General features: G+C 38.2%; 1 protein-coding gene across 1 annotated transcript in view; it reads left to right on the forward strand.

Moving 5' to 3' along the window:
• NBAS (NBAS subunit of NRZ tethering complex) overlaps positions 1-23424 on the forward strand; it is a 387713-nt gene that overhangs the window by 351603 nt on the left and 12686 nt on the right. Inside the window, exons 49-50 of the mRNA XM_055254044.2 lie at positions 12213-12352; positions 15731-15869. Coding sequence (XP_055110019.2) covers positions 12213-12352; positions 15731-15869 — 279 coding nt within the window. The remainder of the gene's footprint in view (positions 1-12212; positions 12353-15730; positions 15870-23424) is intronic.

The raw sequence follows: 23424 nt of genomic DNA on the forward strand, positions 1-23424 counted from the left end.
AATCTGAGTCTGAATAATACACTACAGTGAAAAAATTTTCAGCTGTATGAATTATTTGATTAAAACTTCATCAAATTTAACTCAAAGCAAAGTATGGCCTTAGTTTCAATAGCAGCTGTTTAAAATAAACACACATGGCCAGGTGCAGTGGCTCACGCCTGTAATCCCAGCACTTTGGGAGGCTGAGGCAGGTGGATCACCTGAGGTTAGGAGTTTGAGAGCAGCCTGACCAACATGGAGAAACGTGTCTCTACTAAAAATGCAAAATTAGCCCAGCGTGGTAACAGGTGCCTGTAATCCCAGCTACTCGGGAGGCTGAGGCAGGAGAATCACTTAAACCTGGGAGGCAGAGGTTGCAGTGAGCCAAGATCATGCCATTGCACTCCAGCCTGGGCAACAAGAGCAAAACTCCATCTCTAAATAAATAAATAAATAAACAAACACATGTATTTATAGGGGGTCACATGGCACGATATGATTATTTGTCCTAGAGAAAAAATTTATAAGGCAAAATCTTTCCTCTTCTTATTTTAACACAAAATATTTCCCCTTATATGTTTTTAAGTGTTTCATAAAATATATTTAGTCATGTAAAAATATGTATTATGTATTGAAGTGATAGCAGCACTTATGGGGAGTGATTACGGCATGTTTTATTGTGTAATTTCTATGTTTACAGGTATAATAAAATAAGGGTGCTCTAAAGCGTGGTACTGAATTGCAGTTGTTGGCCTCTTATGTGTTTAGATATGTTTCTGTACCCATGGATGTGTAGGCTGCTTGGGAGCCTACATTCCTGTTCTTTCATTGGGTTTCTCCCCATCCCAAGGGTGTGTTTGCAGTGCCCTAGGAGAGACTTTCTGTGGCAGTTGAAAACCATTTATTCTTAACAGTTTATAAACATGCACTCATTTTCCTACTCTGCCTTTGAAGAGAAGCACAGCTAAAAGTTTTTGCTGATCACCAGACCTAGAACCAAAAGTGGGAAAGAGTTCAATCTCTCATCTCTTTCTTCCTGGTCAGGACACCCTTTCTGTGCGGGAGATCTTCTCACCCTTGCATGAGCTAGGGAAAATTGTTTGAACCTTCAGACTGTCTCAGCAAAACATTTTGCCTTATATGAGCTGTGCAAGGTCAAGTATTTAGAAAATTGTTGCCATATCTGCATCTGTTTTTTAGTTCCATAGAAAAGGGAGAATAAGCAGAAAATAGCACCCTTACTTTTAATGTTTAAACTTTAGTTATTTTCCATACTTTGATGTTTTCTATTTAATAAAATCCATAAATATCCAGAAATGGACAAAAATAGACTATATTATATTTGTATTTTCTTTTTTTTTTTTTTTTTTGAGACGGAGTCTCGCTCTGTCGCCCAGGCTGGAGTGCAGTGGCGCAATCTCGGCTCACTGCAAGCTCCGCCTCCCGGGTTCACGCCATTCTCCTGCCTCAGCCTCTCCGAGTAGCTGGGACTACAGGCGCCTGCCACCACGCCCGGCTAATTTTTTGTCTTTTTTTTTAGTAGAGACGGGGTTTCACCGTGGTCTCGATCTCCTGACCTCGTGATCCGCCCGCCTCGGCCTCCCAAAGTGCTGGGATTACAAGCGTGAGCCACCGCGCCCGGCCTATATTTGTATTTTCTTATCTAATAGCAATAATTCAGACTATAATTAATAAAAATAACTAATAGTCATAATATTGTTTATTAAATACTTGCTGTGTGCCAAGCAGTGGTCTAAGAACTGCTTAGATTGGTGGAGAATGTTCGTAGTCAACAGCTTATGACTGGTTTTGGTCTTCTCAAAATTCCCTTCCACAGAGATATTAGTTCAATCCAGTAGACACAACAGGCAGTATTGGCCACCTGAAACCTTATCAAAGAAGTGGCTTTAACAGGCAGAGGTCTGGTATTGCTAGATGTTAACTCTGTCACCTTTTGATATTTCTGTATATCTGTTGAAGTTGAGGATTTTTGTTCGTTCTGTTTTTTGAAGCCCTGCATATGACATCTCAGTATGACTTTATTGTGTTCATGAACGGTATTGCACAGTTATTTTGCAACTTCAAATCAAGTTTCGTTATATGAGTCTCTTAGGAGCAGGCTAACAGCTTACCAATTCTTATGGAAGGTAAGAGTATGGTGATTACTATTCTGTAAGTTACCTGGAGTAATAAAATAGTAGTAAAAAACATTTTTTTATAAAGAATATGGTGGTTACTGTCACTACTGCCAGGAATAATCCTCTTCATGTTTGTAAATCTTCTATTTATAAAATACTTCTAAATGTATTAATAACTACATCATATTTGTAAATTTCTAAAGCTAACATAAGCAACTGTCAATACCTATAGGAAGATGCATATTTCAGAAGTACCTTAATTTAAGATATTTGTGTTCACTTCCAGAAGCCATAGAGAAATTTGAGGTTAAGACTGTCTTCTACTGATAATAGGTGACTTAGTTCACTTTTTCAAGGACAGTGACTCTGTGTCTGATAAGAAGGCTGCAGTTACGTGACAAATTGATGTACACAACAGGGGCTAAAGTCACCTAATTCAGTGAGGAGAGAAACAGTGCTTTCAGAGACAAAACGGAAAAAAATATTCTTATGTTTGAGTCACATTTGAATTTTGTTCTCTAAAATCCTAGGATGTTTCGTTAGTTGTGTCAGTATGAAATAATCACTAACTATTACAGGTGCCTGTAAACTATTTGACATTTTCACCTCCAGGATTTCGTTTGACACTCACTGTGGAAGGGATGAGGATGTTAAAAGAGGTATATGTTACTTTCTTGTTCACTGGGGAAAAGGATAAAGTAAAAGAAAATGTAGTAAAAAAAAATAGCAGTTTATTTTGTTTATTTTCACTAATCTGTGGAAGGCATGCTTAAGAGTCATTTGAAATACCATATTTATTATACAAGTAAATGAGATTTTAAAAAGAGATGAAAATCAACCTACAATTTTATTTTCCTAAAACAGACATATTTGTCTGTCTTCTTTTCCTGTCCTGTCTAGTCTATAGACATAATTCTTAGTAGAAGTAATCATAACAAATATCCAGCTTTTGGCCAGGCACAGTGGCTCATGCTTATAATCCCAGAACTCTGGGAGACCAAGGCAGAAGGATTACTTGATCCCAGGAGTTCAAGACCAGCCTGAGCAACATAGGGAGACCCCATCTCTACAATAAAAAAATTAGCCGGGCATGGTCACATGTGCCTGTGGTCTCAACTGCTTAGGAGGCTGAGGTGGGAGGGTCACTTGAGCCCGGGAGGTTCAGGCTACAGTGAGCCCTGATTCATGCCACAGCACTCCAGCCTGGGTAACGGAGTAAGACCCCATCTCAAAAAAAAAAAAAAAAATTCCAGCTTTCTGTTTTCAATGTTTGGCACATTATGTGGATGATAATGTAAGTAATACCTATCATTTCCTGTGTGCCTACTATGCACCAATCTTTGCCAGCTACTTTATTCCCATTATCTTATTTAATATTCACAATCATCATATAAGTATTTGTTATCTCTGTCCTATGGAAGAGGAAAAATCAAGTCTCAAAAAGGTCAGTAATGTCTCCAAAATAAACATTTTTCTGTATTGTCATCACTGTTTGAAAGCCATGTATTAATCAAATTTACCTATTATCATTTATAATTCCTGTAGTGAGATACGTTAAGCATTTGATAACTACCTGTAATTTTCACATTAAAATATATTCTATAGTAATTTCCCATTGTAATTATCTGGAGACTTAATGAGTTCTCTGTACTCCTCATACTTTTATGAAATATATTTAGATGCTTGGAACATATATATTTTATAGGTACTATCCTACTTTCCAGCAAAGAGAGAATTTGATTCTTTTCTAGGTCCACATCCATGCTAAGCCACGTGCCTTATTTTCAAGTATTTTGGAGAATTCAAATTTCTGTAATATTCATACTAATCACATGTTCTTACAATTTCAGTAAGCCTCTGAGACCTATTTATTTCATCTTTTGTGATTTATGATCTTAGGGCAATATTTCCTTCTCTAATTTTTTTCAGATAATTTGTTAGATTTATGACATAGTTGTTTCTTCAACTTAAGGTTAATTTTTCTAACTCTTTTTTTTTTTTTTTTTTTTGAGATGGAGTCTTACTCTGTCGCCCAGGCTGGAGTGCCGTGGCACAATCTTGGCTCGCTGCAAGCTCCGCCTCCCGGGTTCACGCCATTCTCCTGCCTCAGCCTCCCGAGTAGCTGGGACTGCAGGCACCTGCCACCACGCCTGGCTAATTTTTTTGTATTTTTAGTAGAGACGGAGTTTCACCATGTTAACCAGGATGGTCTCGATCTCCTGACCTCATGATCCACCTGCCTCGGCCTCCCAAAGTGCTGGGATTACAGGCGTGAGCCACTGAGCCCGGCCAATTTTTCTAACTCTTAATGAGCAATATTAGCTATCGTATGCACATGCATTGGGCGAAAGATATCTTTCAGAAAATAAGTAGATAACATTATCATTTGTATTGTGCTATTTTGCAAGAAATGTATATTGATCATTTGTTTTGCTCCATATTCCCTGCTGACCACTAGGATTTAATTATAGCTAAAACTGAGGAACTGGCGTCAATATTTTCAACCCTTGGAACATACACAGTGTTCCCAAGCGTGTAGTTGTCCTCATGTTGTGGCCACAGCACACTTTATTTACCGCTTCAACCACAGTTTACCTTCATGAGCCACAAACTACTACTCAGCATCCCTCTATTGACTCCCCTCATCTCTACCCAGTCTTCTCTTTTTTCCCTTACCTCTGCATGTCCAAATGCTACTCTTCCCTCAAATCCTTTCTCGTGTGCCACCTTGTCCCCTTCCTGATCTCAAGTTAACTTCTCTCTTCTTATAGCACTATAAACTATATGTCTCTTAAGACCTTTATCAGATTGAATGTGTTACAGTAAAAGCCTTCTAACTACCACCTGAGTCAGGTACTTTTGTATTAAAGTGGAGATCATAAAATATGATATATGCATACCTTAAACATTTGTGTGAAACTAAATATATAAATGAGCATTCATTTGCCAAATATTTACTGGAGAGCTAAGGCCTTTTCTTAAATATCCAAGTTAACTATGCTTGCAGAGCAACTGACACTTTCTTCCTGTGGTTTATATGACCATCTAAATGAAGAGAATAAAAATGTCTACTTTGTGTATGTTCATTTTTATATGTCTCACAGTATATGAAGACAACTGATTTGCCCAGACTGCCAATGTCCATAATCTACTTCTCATGGAAAAAGACCCTCCCTTTGAATCATATCTGTATTTGCATAATCATATGCAAAACAGTTTGCAGTTTCAGCAAAACTAAAAGGGAACATGGAGAGCATTTGACTTTTTGATTCCAGAAGCTGAGTTGAATTGAGAGGGATGTTTGAGATGGGGGTATTTCAAATGGTTGTAGGCAGAGGAACACATTAAGTCCTTAATATCAAAGTAGGTCAACATAGGCAAATGGACAAGTTACAGATTAGGAACATAGTAATGGGAGGAAGTACCATTACAAGGAGTAGACTGGGGCAAGATGTTTAGAACTGAAGCTGAGTAACAAGAGAGAGCTAGAATTTCCCTTTCCGTGGTGTGTGGCATGAGACAGAGAACTCCTCTTAGGACTGGAAGACATAACCTTATCATTAGTTGAGGATCATCTGTCTATCTAATTTCTCAGGCGCTGTCTTGCTTAATTCTCACAAATTGAATGGTCATCTTTCCGGTCACTGTATCTCTAGTACAAAAAGTAGATGCTCAGTTAGTATTTGTGAATTTGAACGAATATAACCCTGTGAAGTAGATGTCATCAGCACATCTTACAGATAAAGAAACTCAGACATAGGCTAGGCTGTTTGCACCAGGTTACCTAGGAATTATAATAAGTGGCAAGGGGTAGTGAGCAGTTGAGGGTTGGAATGAAAAACTAGGATTGTATGATTTTTGCTATGCAAAATATATGTTTATACTTTCCTTTGTCACTGAGGAAGCCTCTGTACAGTCCCACCTAATAGCCACTAAATTGTGAGGGTTCTTAATACAGCTTTGAGACCTGTTTATAACACTGTTGACTACAATTCAAACTTAGTTTGCTTTCTACTCCACCCCTAAGATATCAGCAAGCTTTCTTAATTTTATCTTTAAGTTGAGGTCAGGGAATGGATCCTCAGTGGTCAGTAGATTTGGAAAAGCCCTGTTTTTTATTTCATTTTGTTTGGTGTTATATCTTTGTTTCGTTTTTGCCATAATTGATCATTTATAAAGTGATTTTATGGTTTAATAAAGGAAGGATAAGTCACCAAATACAGACCCATCTGTTAAACAGGCATGCCAATTTCCTGTGGTTCTTGTGTATGTTTCTTTCTTTAAACGAACAAACAGAAACCTCCAATTATGAAAACAATGCATGTTAAACCAAGAAAAGTACCAAAAGGCAGATAGAAGTGATAATCACCAACAGATCTGTCATCCAAATGTAAATATTTTATTAAATATATATGTAGCCATTTTTCTGCTGCATGCTTTGTACAAATTATGTCACATCATGTATAGCGATTTTTCCCCTCAAATTGTATCCTCCTTATTCATCTTTATTTTTACATCATGATATAGTTTGTTTTCTGCATTCTGTTTGTATAAGCATTTTCCTCTGTGAAGTTTGTTCTGATTGCATTCATTTTCATCCTCCTTTTCAAAATTTAGATTTTTATTGAGATAATTATAGATTCATATCCAGTTGTAAGAAATAATACAGAGCGATTGCTGGTGCACTTTGCCTAGTTTCCCCTAATGATAACATTTTGCAAAACTACAGTGTAATATCCAACCAGGATATTGACATTGATACAATTTGCTGGTTTTATTCAGAATTTTCAAGTTTTACTTGTACTCATTTGTGTGTGTTTGTATGTATTTACTGCTATACAGTTTTATACCTGTATAGGTTCATATAACCAGCACCATAGTCAAGATGTTAGCAATGGCAAATCCATATGGCTTTGTAGCAACTCCGTTCTTGCCTTCTTTAAGTAAAGAACTCATCCAAAGGGTATAAGGCAGAGAGAGGCTGGGGCAAATTTTTGAGCATGAGTGAGAGTGTATTAACAGGTTTTAGAGCAAGAATGAAAAGAACTAAAGTACACTTGGAAGAAGGCCAAGCAGGCAACTTGAGAGTGAGCAGGGTGGAACTCTTCCTTTTTATCAGGAACCCATTCCCAGTAAAACTAACGCAGGCCCTAGCTGAGCCTTAATGCATTCAGAGCATCACTCTCGTGACCTACTCACCTCTTAAATATCTCACCTCTTAATCCTATCACAGTGGCAATTAAATTTCAACATGAATTTTGGAAGGGACGTTCAAACCATAGCAGATTCTATACATGTAAATAATTTATTTTCTTCGGAGCTATTATAAATAATACATGTTTATTTTTGGTTTTCACATATTTATTGTTAGTATATAACAACGTGATTGATTTTTGTATGTTGATCTTGTATCCTATGACATTCCTGACTCGTTTCTTAGTTTTAGGGTTTGTTTTATTGTGTGTGATTTCTTGGAATTTTCTATATAGACAATTTATCTGCAGATAGAATTTTATTTTTTCTTTCCAATGTATGTGTCTGTTATTTCTTTTTCTTGCATTATTGTGGTGGCTAGATCGTTCAGTATGGTGCTGAACAAGAGTGGCAGGAGTGGACATTCTAGCCTTGGCATGTAATATGGAAATGTCACCTCCATATTTGGGTCAGTCCCTTTACCTTCCCCACTTTTAAATATTATTGTCTTGAATATCATATGGTGTACAACTTTTGTTCTGATCATCAAATATGATTTAGAACATGTATATGGAAAAGAACAGTCTATTGTATTTACCCATATTTTTGCTCTTTTTGTTCTTCCTTGTGATACTTCATAGTTCCTTCTTTTATCATTTTCCGTTTGGAGAACTTTCTTTAGCCAGTATTTAACATGAGGGCTATTAGTGGCAGGTTCCTTTAATTTGTCTTTGTCTGAGAATGTTTTCATTTTCTTTTTTTCCTGAAGAGTAGCTTTGCCAGATAAAGAATTTGTAGTTAACCATTCTTTTCTTTCAACATTTGCAAAAATGTGACACTTCCTTCTGGCCTCCATGGTTTTGGATAATAAATCCATTATTCACATTAATATTCTCCTACAGGTAACGTTGTTCTATCTGCTTTCAAAATTTTTCCTTTTCTACCTACTTTTCAAGTTTCAAATTGTGGTGTAACTTGGCATGAATTTCTTTGTGTTTGTCCTGTTTGGGAATAATTTAGCTTCTTGAATGTATAGGTTTGTGTCTTCTACCAGATTTTGGAGGTTTTTAGATATGTCTTATAATATTTTTTAGTTTTACCCTCTTTCTCCTTTTCTTCTGGGATTCTGAGTGCAAATGGGCCTACTTGAGCTCTGTTCTGTTTCTAGGTCCAGAATTCGGAAATACTAGGTCTGGGTGGGCTTCTTATTTTTTATTTTTTTATTTTTTTGGCTGGAGAGACAGAAGATATCTGAATACCATGTTCTTCAGGCATGGAACTCCAGCCTAGTGTACTTTCTTTTTTTTTTTTTTTTTTTTTTTGAGAAGGAGTCTCGCTCTTTCACCCAGGCTGGAGTGCAGGTGTACTTTCTTTTTACCACTCTTCAGAATTTTCCCTTCACTGTCTCTTTTATGACTCTTATAGTTTATAGTTGTGCTTTGCAGAGGAGCAGAGAGAAGTGGATAAGCCATGTTGTTCAGACTGGGAGTCCTTTACATATGTTTACCTTTTATTTTTCTTTACATGAAAATTCATTTTGAATTTTTGAATTTGTGGACACAGATCTTAGATTCACACTTGTTATATATCAAAGTATATCATGATTATCCAACCAAGTATATTCTTTATTATGTTTTTAAAAATATATGCTCAAGGCTAATTTTAGGCCCATTTTCTTCTCAAAAATTCAAAATTCACCAGAATTTATTGCAAAAAATCTTAAAGGACATAATAAAGAAGATAATATTAACATTCGTTTTTTAGATATTTTAGTATGTGGGCACAATCTTAGATTAGCACATGTTATATTTTAAGGTATGTAACAATTATCAAACCAAGTATTTCTTTATCATGTTTTTAAAATATGTGCTGAAGTCCATTTTTAGGCCAATTTTCTTCTCTCATAGAAGGTAAAACTTGCAGCTACAGTGGTAGCAAATTTAAAATTGCTTTCTTAAGAGCTGAGTAACTTGACTTGAAACCCTTTGATATGATGGAGTATGCAAGCATGCATGCACAAAATGGATAATTATGTAAGTTACTGTATTTTTCACATTTTTAGTTAAAATATGGGGGTCAAGGCTCTGAAAAGTAAGTTACTAAAAATTGAAATGATTAGTGGACATTAGAAGAAAACATTTTCTGACAAAGACATACTCTTAAAAAGACTGTGTACATGTGAGAAAGGTGCTATACAAAAATAATTTATCAAATGCATTTTAAACATGCAAACTATTATTTGCACACTAGTATAAAAACAAATATAAAGGTTTAACTTATAGTTTCTGTTCTCTTTTCTTCCTTTATGATATAGTTTATTTCCTCAAAATGTATATTACAGTTTCTGAAAAGGAATAAATTTAGATGATATTGAAAACATGATTCTTTTATTGTTAATCTCTTCCTTTTCATACAGGGCATCACATACAGAAAATAACCCATATAAAGTGTATATTTCATAAAAAGGAGAAACTACTTGTTATTAATTACACTGCATTTCATTACAGTAGTTGGAATATTGACACTGCTAGGAACATTGGAAACATTTCTTACAGTGGATTTTAAATACTTCTTAAGTACAAACCTTTCCTGCAAATAAACTCTCATGTAGACAGACATTATCCTGCAGGAAGAAAAGGCTAGCAGAACTTGTGAGATTTCAACATTTTTGGAACCCATTTTTCAGATATGATGCCCAAACAGAGGGACTTTAGTGACATAACAGTCACAAAGTATCATTTGTGTAGATGTAATGTTAGCAAACCTGCCATCTTTTGTCCTGTTTTTTAATTTAATAGTAATTTTTCTTTTGGCAATATCATTTTCTTTTTAAATCTTACATTAATCTCTAATAATGAAACTAGCCACAAATTTATGGCAACTCCATTTGTATTTAATATAATTTATACTAAATTATTTTATAAGTGACAAGTTGTCTTCATTGATTCACTCATTCATTCATATGTATGTCCATTCACTAGTTAATTCACTTAATAAGTACTTACCGTGCATGTACTCTATAGCAGGTATTATTTTAAGGAGTTGAGATAGACCAGTGGCCAAAAAGAAAAATAGCCTCTTCTTTCAAGGAGCTAACATTTCTTATGGAACAAGAAAGGCAATCTTACATTTCTTATGGAAGAAGAAAGGCAATAAGTAAATACATAGCATGTCACGTAGTTGTAAGTGCTAAGAAGGAAAATGAAACAGGGTGAAGAAGATGGACAGGTATGGAGCAGTGCTCCTGTAGGTAAGGCAGTTGAACAAGGCCTTGACTGATAGGTGACATTTGAGAAACTTGAAAGGAGGGAGTGAGTCACTCAGATATCTGGTGAGAGGGTATCTGGCAGAGGAAACAGATCAGAATGCCTGAGATGGGAGTGTGCATGATTTTACGTATGCAAGAGACCTCAAAGAGACCCTGAGGCTGGAGACAAGTTGAAGGTGGTGAGGTCGGAGAGTTACAGATGGATGGATGTCTTGAGTTTTTGTTTTTGGTTTTTTAAGTTTCTTTATAAATAGGCAAGGCAACATTGCCAAACTCCCAACTCGAGGTCCAACCCTATTATCAAAAGCTTATCTAGCTTATTGAATCCTCTAGTTTCAGAACATCCTGATCTGATTATAGTGATATTTTGGCTCAGTCACTTGCTAGTCATGCCACCGGGGTGGTTGGCCTGTTTCCTCATCTGTAAAGCGAGATTGCTAATACCTGTGCTGTCCTCCACACAAAACTGCTGTAAGGGTAAACTGACTGACTATTATGAAATTATTTCAAAAAAGCTACAAAATGGCTGTAGGCTATTATTCCATAGAAGAACGACATGGGCTTTTAAGGCAGGTTTTGAAGGATCTGGTGGGTCACTGTGTGAACAAGACTTCCCATAGCAATTAGCGATAATTTCATAGTACATAGCAACTTTTGTAAAATGCAGAATTCATGGTGTGACTTTTTCAGATGGCTTCTTGGGATCAGAGCCAGAATGACCATTAAAGTAAATGTTTTGGAAATATGCATTAGTGCAGACAATTTAACATGTATACAGGTAACCATTCATTCTCATTATCCTTTCAAGGTATCATCATCTGAATGTCTGTGTACCCAAATCATTATGAACTCATCATCATGAATGTCTGTGTACCTAAATATAAAGAATCTATGCTGAGGCTAGAAAATGAGAGAAGCAGACTTTGGCTTATTTTTATGCTTAAAACTGTTTTTTAACCTAAAATAGCATACATTTTCATCCACAGAGACGTTGAAGATGTGATTTGTTTTACGACTGCCTCAATGTAAAAGAAAAACCATTTAGTTATTCAATGAAAGGAAAAATGGGTGTTTTGTATTTGGCAGAGACTACTTTTGCATTCGAAATGGAGGTATAAATAAAGGATATTTTATTCTATTTTGATTTATAGCAAAAAAGTTCTATGACAGATACACTTTAGTAAAATCATTTCAAATTAGAGACATTTTCTAGACAACATGAAGATTAGGATTTCATTTCTAATGGAAATTAGGATTTCATGTGGGATAACTTAAACTTTAAAAAATTCACCTAATGTTGAGGATGGTGAAATATTACAATTTCAAATAAAGCAATTCAGTCTCTTAACGTGTATTAAATGCCAACAAGCCAGTTCTGTGGAAGTCTGCTTGTTTGAATTTATTTTGTTAAAGTTAATTAGAACCTTCCTCTGATTGTAGTTCTAAACAATTTTAACATAATCTGAAATTGAGTAAGGCTTAGAGCTTTTGAGGTGGTTGTTTTTCTGATGTTGAATCTTAACACATTGTAAAAAATTTTCAAAATAAAGGTTAATTAAAATAAAGTAGAATTCTTCTATAAACCAATTCAGTAGCCTTTGCCACCAGCTTTAAGTGTGTATTTCTTCTTCCAGTTAGACATAGCTGACATTGAGAATGAAGAGAACCGCTACTGTCTATTCATGGAACTCCTGGAATCTAGTCACCACGAGGCTGAATTTCAGCACTTGGTTTTACTTTTGCAATCTTGGCCACCTCTGAAAAGTGAATATGTGTAAGTATTAACATAAAATTAGCCTAATTAGAGTTCTTTTGTTTGGACTTTAGCCCTAAAAATGTAGCACCTTCCAAAGAGCCAATGAAAGAATAATTATATGTGTATGCATAGTCAGTATTTACCTTTAGAGGAATTTAAAATTGTTTTTGAAATATTGCAATGTCTTTCCGTTTCTCCTTGCTCCTAAACTCTAATATTTTATTCAAAAGTATCAGACAGTGCTTGATAATATCTGATTTATGATGTCAACAAAAACAATGTAGTTTCAGTATTTTCACTAGGAAATTTCTTGACTGTCTTAACACAGCTTACAGTGCCAACTTGAGAATCCAAATGGAATAAATGAATAATTGCTACTTATTGAGAACACAGTTATGTGCAATTTACATATATTATCAGTCGCTCACACAACACACCTACAAGGGAAGGTGATGTTATCTGATTTTATACATGAAGGAATTGAGGCTCAGAAGTTAAACAACTTCAGGCTTCACACGGCTAATAAGTGGAGGAAATGGAATTCTAACCAACTGCTGGCTACTTCACAGCCCGTGTTGTTTCCTCTATCATGCTGAGTTGCAGCTGCCACCCATAGCTGCATGGGGTACTGATCCAGTCCTTGTGGTATCAGCCACGGAACATACCCCTTTCCTTTGGAAGAAGTGGCCAGATTTCCTCTGAGCGCATGGGCTGGGTCTCATGAGCTGTGACTTCTCATTGGCAAATGATATGAGCACCAATGCCCTTGCCTCAAGTGCCTGTTTGGCCCAGGACTGGTCTTGTTCTCCCCATGCTCAGCTGACATACTCCCCCCAACAGTCCAGTGAACATCTCCATGTGTCTGAGGTTAAAGAAGGATGCTTTTCTGAAAATAAAGTCCTATATCCTGTGAGCAGTTAGGACTGCCAACAAATATCTGGAAAAGGTTCCATGAGACTGTTAGGAATTTCCAAAGCAAACCAAGGAGAATGGTGCTTTCGTTTTGTGGTATTTTTTTAACCAAGTGTTTTCAGAAAGAAAAGAAATGTTTCTTAGATCTCTACCTTTGTGACAGCGATGGCATGCTGACTTGTTTTTAAGAACAGGTTTTTACCTTCACTATTTGAAATCCACAGTGCAGGCTCTCACATCATAACACCTTTAGTTCACAGTGCACTTGTGTTTACCACCAGTGATCTTGGTGTGGTGCCTCAGAGCTTGGGGGGTGCTTGTTCAAAGCAGGGTCCTGGGTCCTGTGCTCAACTTGCGGAGTCCAGCTCTCCATACTGGGACCTGGGAATCTGTTCTGAACACACTCCTGGGTGAGACTATGTGACACAGGTATGGAGCCCACTGATCAGATTGCCGCTAATGCCATACTTTTGTAAGGAAATTAATTATTAGAGTTGAATTGTAGATTTCTTCATACCCTCATTTCCCAATTCAAAATATGACACCTCTAAGAGATTAACTTTAGTTTAGTTTCTTTTACTTTTAGAACACTGACCATTTAAAATCACTCACTTATTCACAAGAACCAAAATCAGCTTTACTTAAAACATTTATTGCATTTAAAACATTTAGTGCATTTATAAACCAAAAATCTTAATTTTTTAAAGTTATATTCTTTTGTAGCCACATATGAAATGGAATTTGTAAATTGCTAACTGAGTCTTATAAAGCTGCTTTATTAAATCATTAGAATCAGAACAAAGCATTTCCCAGTCTGCTCACCGCCTCCCCTCCTATCATTCATGTCTCCTCTGCCTAAGAGATAACCAGGGCATAAATCAAATATTCTGGAGGATGTATGATGGGATACTTTACAAACAGGTGCTCAGAAGTACTTTTGAATATTTTTTTCCTTTTAGACAATCCAGTTGTCTAAAATAAATCACCAAAAAAGGAGTGGGGGTGGAGGAGAGGGAGGATAGTGTGACAATGATGGCATGTTGTCCATCAACAACAAAAAGGTTACAACTTAAGACATTTGTTTGATCCACATGACTGTAATTTACTAGTACCAACTTTGGTTTTTTAGCTTCAGTTCTTTGTAGGAAAATGCATGGAAAAATACTAGGTTTGTACTTAAGGGAGATTCATTGTTTTCATCCAGTGTATCAGTGCTGGCTGGTGAAAAACATATCTTGATAATTTGTTACCAAAACGTTGTTGCCCATTGGTTCACCATGCTGACCAAGCAGCGTTTCTCCTGCAATGAGAAAAACTGTAGAGAAAAACCCAGGAGAGCTGAGTTCAGACTTTGCAAGAAGAGAAAAGAGGGGAAGTCCTTGAGTGTAGGAAGACTCTTCAGCACACCAGTCACTCTCACAGAACTGTGTGTACCTTGAAGTAAGCAGTGTTCTTTGTTCTCACAGATTGTCAGTTTGAGCTGAGACACAAAGGCTCTGCCAAGGGCTCATCCCCTTGTTACTGTTGCACTTGAAATTCTTTTCAGGGCCCAAGGAATAAAATTCTTTCAAGGGCAAGACCATCCCTGGTTGTTCAATGTCTAGAATGTAGTGCTGTGCTAATGAACCAACAGACTCTTCATAAATAGTAATTTTTTCTTAATGTAAGTAAAATCAGTACCCTGCTCCTGGGGCCATGAAATGAATTTGCCATTAACTTGTCAATAGAAATGTAAATTGTGATGTTTCTATGAAACACAGGGTAGTGTCAGTCAAGACAAGGGAAAGAAAAGGCAAACTTTTTTATGCTTTTATGTTTCCAATACAAGGAAACAACGTGAAGCCCAACGTATGATCTTCATACTGCTTGTCTGTGGCTTCCTCAGCCTATGCTCTCCAGCTGACCTCTGCTATGCAGTACCCTGATTGTAACTTAGTCCTGCCCTGACCCATTATAATAACAATAACAATGATAATAATAATAATATCAACAAGAGGCAGTATTTATGTAGTAAGTAGTAATGTGTGATTGCTATTAACACTGATTCTTCACAATTACATACATCATTCATTAAAGCAACTCTTCAAGGAAAAAAAAGACATTAAATACCTTTTCACAGTGAAAAAAACTGAGGCCCAGAAGGGTGTGGCTTACCCAGAACCATACAACTAGGCAAAAGTATTAAATAACTTCTCTGAGGACCCAAATAGTCAGAATTTGGGCCCGAGTCTGTCTGGCTCCACAAAGCCTGTGCTGTTTCAATGCCACTTACTACCTCCGTGCTGCTGGGCTGCTTGCTGATACCACAGGAAGCTGCTTTTTCTCCTCAAGGTGTTATCTTTTCTACAAGGTTGACTTGAAGCAGCACGTCACCTAGATTATGATTGTAATTTACCATAAGCATTTCACTTGTTTTAAAATTTATCGCAATTATGATAGCTTTAGTCATTTCCAATGCCTTGTATTTTTCTCCATAAACACCAGCATAACCAATAATCCATGGGTGAGACTAGCTACAGTGATGCTAACCAGATGTACGACGGAGAACAAGGAAGGATTGGGGAATGAAGTTTTGAAAATGTGTCGCTCTTTGTATAACACCAAGCAGATGCTGCCTGCAGAGGTAAGTGGGTATTTTGAGTGCTTTCCTAAGGAGTGGCCTTTGCTTCTCAGAACTCTTTATTATAAGCAGTCCCAGAGACTGGACTTGAGGAACATTTAGCTTAAGTAATTACTGGTAAAGGCCATAATTTCTGATGGATCAGATGAAGAAAAGCAGTGCTGAAAGGATGCTCTGAGGCTGCTTTGTTTTTGTGGGAGCCAGCGTTTCCTGTACAAGTCCCGTGGTATAACCCAGTTTTCAGTTTCTTCTGGATGCCCTTTTTCGTCAAACTCAAGTTTATGTTCCAAGTGGCCATGGTAGCTCAGGCATTATCTGTCTGAACTGGGCCGGTTGGGAAAGTAGTAAACTTTAGCACTCTTCTCAGCAGGTAACCAACCACTGTGAATTTTACATGCTTTTTGACATCATTGTAACGAGACTGCATAATCACAATATTTTTTCTCTGCGAAGTATGGTCAAAACTCAGGCATCTCCTTTTTGACCTTTGTTCTCTATTTGATCCCATGGTTTGACTGTCACAGAGACATTTATTATATGCATATATATTATATATATGTATGCATACATATACACACACAGAGAGACACATGTGTATATATACACATACACATATATACGTGTGTGTGTGTGTGTGTGTGTGTATGTAAGAGAAAGAGGGAGAACATTCTAAAGTAAGCACATATTAATTTCAGCTCCCTGCTGTGGATCCTACCTCAAATATTATTTGAATAATTTACATGTCTTAAATTTAAGCATTTGGATAATAGCATTAAATTGATTTTGCATTCCTACTAAGTAGGAGATAAACTTGAAAATAAATTTGTAAATATGATCCTTTAAATCCTTATTGTAATCACTCAAGGAAAATATTCTCATGAATGCACGTTTAATGAATTGTTTTCTGAATGAGGGCTTGGATTTTTTTTTTGTTGATTTTTAAAATATTTTATCCATTTAAAGAAGTCTTCCAACTACCAGAATGACGCAATTATTCTACAAAATAAAGTACCAACACCGAAAATTACCTCCCCTTACTCTAGTAAAGTGTGATTTGGGCTGTGGACAAAGGTCTGCTTGTGTCAGCCACTTCTGAACCCACGATCTGCCCTGCTATATTGTGGGCACCCGGAGAGGGGGAACCATGGCTGTATCATGTCTGTGATACCCAGGGCAGGATTCAGCCCACCGCATAGTATGGGGACTCGGTGCACTTCATTATCCCCACCAGAGTAAGCAACATGTAAATAACATGAGATTCACCTTTGCTTGAATATAAGCTAAGATCAAGCATTATTAGACCAGGACCAAAGACCAGCAGTGTTCTACTGTCAGTTCTGTCGAATCTAGGTTAGGAAAGCATTGTTTAAGGTCTCTTGTTACTGCCTAACAGGCAGGTGGTAATGGTGATAACCAACATTTGCTAACACTCTTGGGCTTTCATCTATATTGCCTCCTTTAACCTTCACCACCTTCTGTAAGGAGATTCATTTATCTCCACTTGACAGCTGATGGATTGGAGGGTTTGAGGTCAAGGGTCTTGCTCCTGCTTCTTCAGGCCGTGAATGATGGGTCTGATCTTCAAATCAAGTCTCTGTGCTTGAAAGCTTGAAAAAGGAATCCTTCCAGAGGAGCCATTCCTACTACATTTGGGAGATATGTGAACATTGAATGTCTCTTATGCAATTGTATAAATGTTACTGTCAGTTTTCCCTCTTCAATACTTCCTTCAAGATTGGCCTATAGAATTTAGCATCTATATGATCAGTGTTTAAGATATAAGGTTGTTAGGATCTCTGTCATTGTCTAAAGAAGTTTGTTTTTTAAAAAACCCTTATTGGTTTGGTTTTACTACAACTTTTGCAAGGTGAGGAATGTAAGTTGGCTATGACATGGCCACTGCATCCTTGACCCTGACATCATCTCACCAGCTCGCTAATCAAGGCTCAGTAACAGTTATGTATATCAGGCTTCCCCAAACCCCAGGCCGAGGACTGCTATCAGTCCATGGCCTGTTAGGTACCAGACCGCACTGCAGGAGGTGAGTGGCTGGCGATGAGCGAAGCTTCATCTGTATTTACAGCTGCTCCCATCACTTACATTACCGTCTCAGTTCCACCTCCTGTCATACCAGTGGTGGCACAAGATTCTCAGAGGAGCACAAGCTCTATTGTCAACTGCACATGCGAGGGATCTAGGTTGTGCACTCCTTATTCCTTATGATGACCCGTCACTGTAGCCCATCGCCCCTCGATGGGACCATCTAGTTGCAGGAAAACAAGCTCAGGGTTCCCACTGATTCTATATTATAGTGAGTGGTATAATTATTTCATTAGATATTACAGTGTAATACTAATAGAAATAAAGTGCACAATAAATGTAATGTGCTTGAATCATCCCAAAACCATCCCCTCCCCAAGTCCGTGGAATAATTTTCCTCCACGAAACCAGTCCCTGGGGCCAAAACGGCCTCTAGGGACCACTTGATATGTATTATCTTTTAGCCGCCTGGGACTAGGTCCTAGACATATCTGTGTCCATCGCAGTAATATTCGCGTCAGCATTCCATTTATATTTTACATACATAGAAGAAAAGCATGTTCTTTTTATTGATGAATGTGTAAGAAGCTGTGCTTTCTGTTTCCTGTTGGAAAATGACTTGGTGGTTTAATGAAAAGTTCTGATTTAGCTGTGATGATTCAGCTCCCTAGTAAGTGTCTACAGCCAGGGGGAGGTGCTTTGGCAAATAGAGTAATACGTTAAGTTTATTTGCAGGGGTCTCATTTGATCTCAGAATCATCTGGTCGGTGGTTGCTAAGTGTTTTTTAAGAGGTCAGAAAAGATAGCACAGCACCTAAAGCCCACATCTATTAGAGCACTCCTCACACACACCATGGGAAGGGATTTACTGCATCTGCTCTTTATTAGAACTGGGAGCACCTTAAGGGCAGGGAATATCATACATAGTAGAACAGAAAGAGCTCTAGTAATGCTCGAAGCTGTACTGTTTCTCTTCCAGACTGGGCCACATCTATGTGAACATGAGAAAAGCACGAAACTCTGGATCTTTGTTTTCTGGTCTGTGAAAGAAGAGGTTAAGCTGGATGAGAAAATGCTAGTTCTGTCTATTCTCTAAGGAGAATGAGCTGAGGCTGTATGTGTACTGCTTCATCCATAGCACATAATTCACTACCTTTCATAAATTTATAATTCTCTCGGGATGAGAGAGGAGGTACTGGGTTAAACCCTGTTGCAAAGTAGGTCGTTATCATGTTTCTTTAATTTGATGAAACAAAAGATAGTTATTCAAGGAGTTCTGTTGTCACAGTGACTTTCCTTCATTTTCCTTAAGCTGCCTCAGTTTCTGTCTCTCAATTGGGCACATTTGTAGATTATTTTTTTCCTGAGGCTGCTGTGATTAGAGGCTGTTTGCAAATGGTACGTACTGTTTTTACTGATGGCTAAATGTGCTCAAATGTGAATTGAAAGTGTTACAGAGGAAGGAACATTACTATTAAAAAGTGGCAGTATCTTGTTAAGTTTATTTTACTACATTTGGAAGTTGACAAGATTAATTTCAGAGTTCTACAATGTTTTATATCACTGCGGTGGTAAAATTATCTGTTGCTCATGACTTTTTTTCCTAAATTCAATACCTTTGGTTGTCCTACTCCATGATTTAGGAAACGTGTGTGCCTAATTGTTTGTCAGAGTACTTAAGAGTACTCACCTTTTTCTTCATCTCCATTTCCCATTTTTCACTAAGCTCCCATGCCTACAGACTTTTAAAACAATTCATGACTCCTTAGAATGCCTTCATGACTCCGGCTGTTGCTCCTGGGACTTGCTTACTTACGGCCATGATGGTTTTCCTGATGGAAAATATTACCAGCAGGATGAGTGACTTTCTCACAGGTCCTGTGTCCCACAGTCTCAAAAGTTATGTATCCTTCTTCTCAGCTTGTATCCATGGCAGTATATAAAGCCCTCTCAAGAGTTAGGGATAGGTAGAATAAGAAATTGGCATAAAGCAGTTTGTTGGCATTTATAGATGTAAAATTCTGAGGTCCAGCTATTTGTGACTGACCCTGAAGGTCCATGATTTCGCTGAGACAAAACATGAGTTAGTCACCGATGCTCGGGGTCTGTTGTATGGGATTAAGTCACCTAGCTCGTGAGTGAGCCTTAATAATTCCCAGCTTCTAAAACTCAATGTGATTGTTGTCTATCAGGGTTGAGCCACTTTTGCTAATGTCAAGAGCTTGATTTTTAGAATCAGTCAAGTTATGCGATAGCACTCAAGTTGTTTAACCATTTTACCTCTGCTTTCCCCATCTGATTAGTAGGGCTGAGATCACACCTTTCTCAAAGGATTTGAGGAGAAATTAAATGAGATGATGCATTTTAAAACAAAGTATATAACAAACACTTGATGTTCAGCTCAGAGCAGCTGCTTTGCTGGTAGAGATCACAGTCCAAGAGGCACAGCTAGTGCCCTGGAGGTCGAGCAGCAGGCCCAGCACAACCTGAGAGGCTCTGGAGAACACGAAACCAAAGCCGCTGCAGTGCCCAGTTGGCCCAGGTACAGTGCCCGGTGGCCAGTGTGGAGGCCCAGCTGGCCAAGATCGTGATCAACCTGGGGCTGCAGAACCAGCAGTGCCAGGGGCTTCTGGACATCCAGGCAACAGCAATGGGAGCTCAGCCCATTCTAGGCCTGCTGGAGGGCAAGGACTGCAAGCTGCCCTGCAGCCCCCATGCAGTGCCCAGGGCATGTGATAAGCCCCTCAATCCCTGCACACCTTGTGCCCCTAGTTCCTGCTGTAGGCCCTGCAACACCTTTTGATGCTAGATACTCCAGGGACAGTAGGAGAGTTGTGTGAGGACAGAAGGCATATTGTTGAACTGGTCCTGCTTCTCTCATGACTGTCAGGCCATGGGAACAGTGCCCTAGTGCATCTTCATAAATCATAGTCCACAGGGAGAACAAACACCCGGGTTTGTGGCCTGGCTCTAAGCCTGGGCCCACCTAGTCCTCTCCATCCAAGGCCTCTCCTGTTCTGCCCTCATGGTCTGAAGGGTTTGAAATGCAAAGGCCTGTCAAATGACGTGTTTTGTGGCTTTTCTCTGCTGCTTTGACCTTTCTTGCAGTTCCCCAAATCCCTTTATAAATCTCTTAATAAATGTTCTCTTGCAACACAGGGGGAAAATAGCGAACAAACATAGTAGAGGATTTAGCACTGAAAGATAGAGTAAGTATTTGGCCAATCACGGGTAGCTAAGAGATGAAAAGTGGTCAGTGGCTCACCTAAGGTGGGTTCCTCCATTCTTGGATGTCCTTGCCTCTCTGTGTGCCATCTATCCATTATGCTTGCTCAGAGGGGCACACAGGTTATTCCATAAAATTTGTCATGAAAGCCAAGGTCAGCCAAGTGTCATGCTATGTCTAAATATCATAAATCATTGAAAATACTTGTTTACTCATCACTGATAACTTTTTGAGTGAGCAAATGTGTGTTCAGAGAGGGAATTATATACAAGGAGTTTTAGGTATGGCATGTACCAAGCAAGTTTAGAATGCAGAGAAGGAACAATATTCTTGCCCAAAAGCAAGGCAGGTAGACTGATGAATGACTACCATATTACAAGATAAAAGATAAGGTGGGAAATATTTATACAGTACGTTTAGAACATTGAGTGCTAACCTGGGACATTCAAGGGTGCTTTTGCAGAGGAAGTACAGTTTTTCTGTGCATTTTTAAACTGAGACTTAAAGAGCAAGTAGACAGTTAATCAGACAGAGAAAGAGCAAAGGTTACACTATGTGCAAACACCTGGAGGTGTGAGAGTCCAGCGCCCAGCAGCCACACTGCCTAATATGGTAGCCACTGGCCCCATGTGGCTTATTAAAACCTTTAAGTAAAATTAAAAATGCAGTTCCTCAGTTGCACTAGCCCCACCTCAAATTAGCTTGTGCCTTGTGGCTGTGGTATTGGACAGTGCAGATACAGAATGTGTGTGTTGTGTCAGAAGGGGCCCAGCACAGCACTTTGTGTGGAATGCACAAGTGGGGAGCACTGCCATGACCCGAGAGGAGGAGGAAGAGGCCACAGGATGCGGCCAGCCAGGCCAGAGTGCCATGCTCAGGAGCTTGTTTCATGCTCCCAAATAATCTTCTGCAGGTTCCGGCATCCCAAATGAAAAGTCTGCCTGTTTCTTTGCCCCAGATGCTTGGTGAGACTGCTCTGTGTCACGTGTTCTTTAAGGCATACACCATACTTTTTTGAATTAGAATTCCCAATGTGTGAAGAATGTGTTTTATAAACTGCTACCCTGCTGGTATTGATCATTGTCACACAGGTTTGTGTAGCACAGCCTTCTACTCTGAAATGTGAGGGCCTTGTGGATTTCAAGAAGAGACGTGCTGGGTGAAAGCTAAAACTATAATGAGCAGAATTCCAAAGAGAACTTTATCCTGAGCTTTAAATGTGAGCTTACTTGTGTCATTCTTATTTTATTGATGCTCTATAATAATGTAAAGCAATTTTGAAAATATAGTAAATTTGAGTTTTTCTTCTCCGATCTGCTGTCAGAATGGCACAAGAGAAAAATCAATCCCGTGGATGCCAGTGATCATCATTTCTTTAGAGCAACCCTTGCTTTAGTGTAATGGAGCCATTCATTGTCTGGTTTTTGGTCCAAAGTGTTCTCTTCTTTATGTTACAGCTAAAGTCAGGACCCGAATGGCAACACAGCTCAGCAGGGCAAAACAGCTTGCAAATCTTATTCTTATTGTTTTATGCTTTTGTTGTAAAGGATTATCATTTGTTGCCTTATATGAAAGCCTGCTCTGTGACCACAGGTTCAGTTAGTAAAATAAAGGGCTGAGAATAAAATTCAGATACACCTGTGGAGATCCAAACACATTTTCATTTTTCTGCAACACAGATAGTTTTCATGAAGATAGACCATCTTAAGTATATTAAGGAGTCAATTCATTTTGACATTAAAATGATAGACACATTTTAAAATACTTTATTTGCTGATTTCCTTTGTTTCAGTGAATGCCAACCAGAGGTTATTAACAATATTAGCAATTGATAATACTTTTTATTATTATTCAGCCTCCACTATATGCTGAGCATTGTATGCTGTGTTCGTCAACACAAACTCTCTCTCACACACACACACACGAACACACACACACACACAAAACACAAAACCTGCAAAGGAGCTGTAAATACATACATTTTACTTATGAGGAAATTAGGGCTGTGAGAGTTTAGGAAAATAAATTATACCACTATATCTGTACGATGAGTATTACAAAGCCATTAAAAAGTAGTGTTGTCGATGAATATCTGATAGCTTGGAAATCTGTACACAGTTTACTGTGAACCAAGCGAAGCAGGTACCAGCTCCCATATTCAGTATATCCAGTGCGGTCCCATATGTGGCTTTACACACACACACACACACACACACACACACACACGCTACCATAGAAAACTGGGTGGAATGATCCAGCCAGAACTGCGCCAGTGAGAAGTACGTCGTGGAA

Source organism: Symphalangus syndactylus, chromosome 18, assembly GCF_028878055.3.
Source record: "Symphalangus syndactylus isolate Jambi chromosome 18, NHGRI_mSymSyn1-v2.1_pri, whole genome shotgun sequence".
Lineage (NCBI taxonomy): Eukaryota > Metazoa > Chordata > Mammalia > Primates > Hylobatidae > Symphalangus > Symphalangus syndactylus.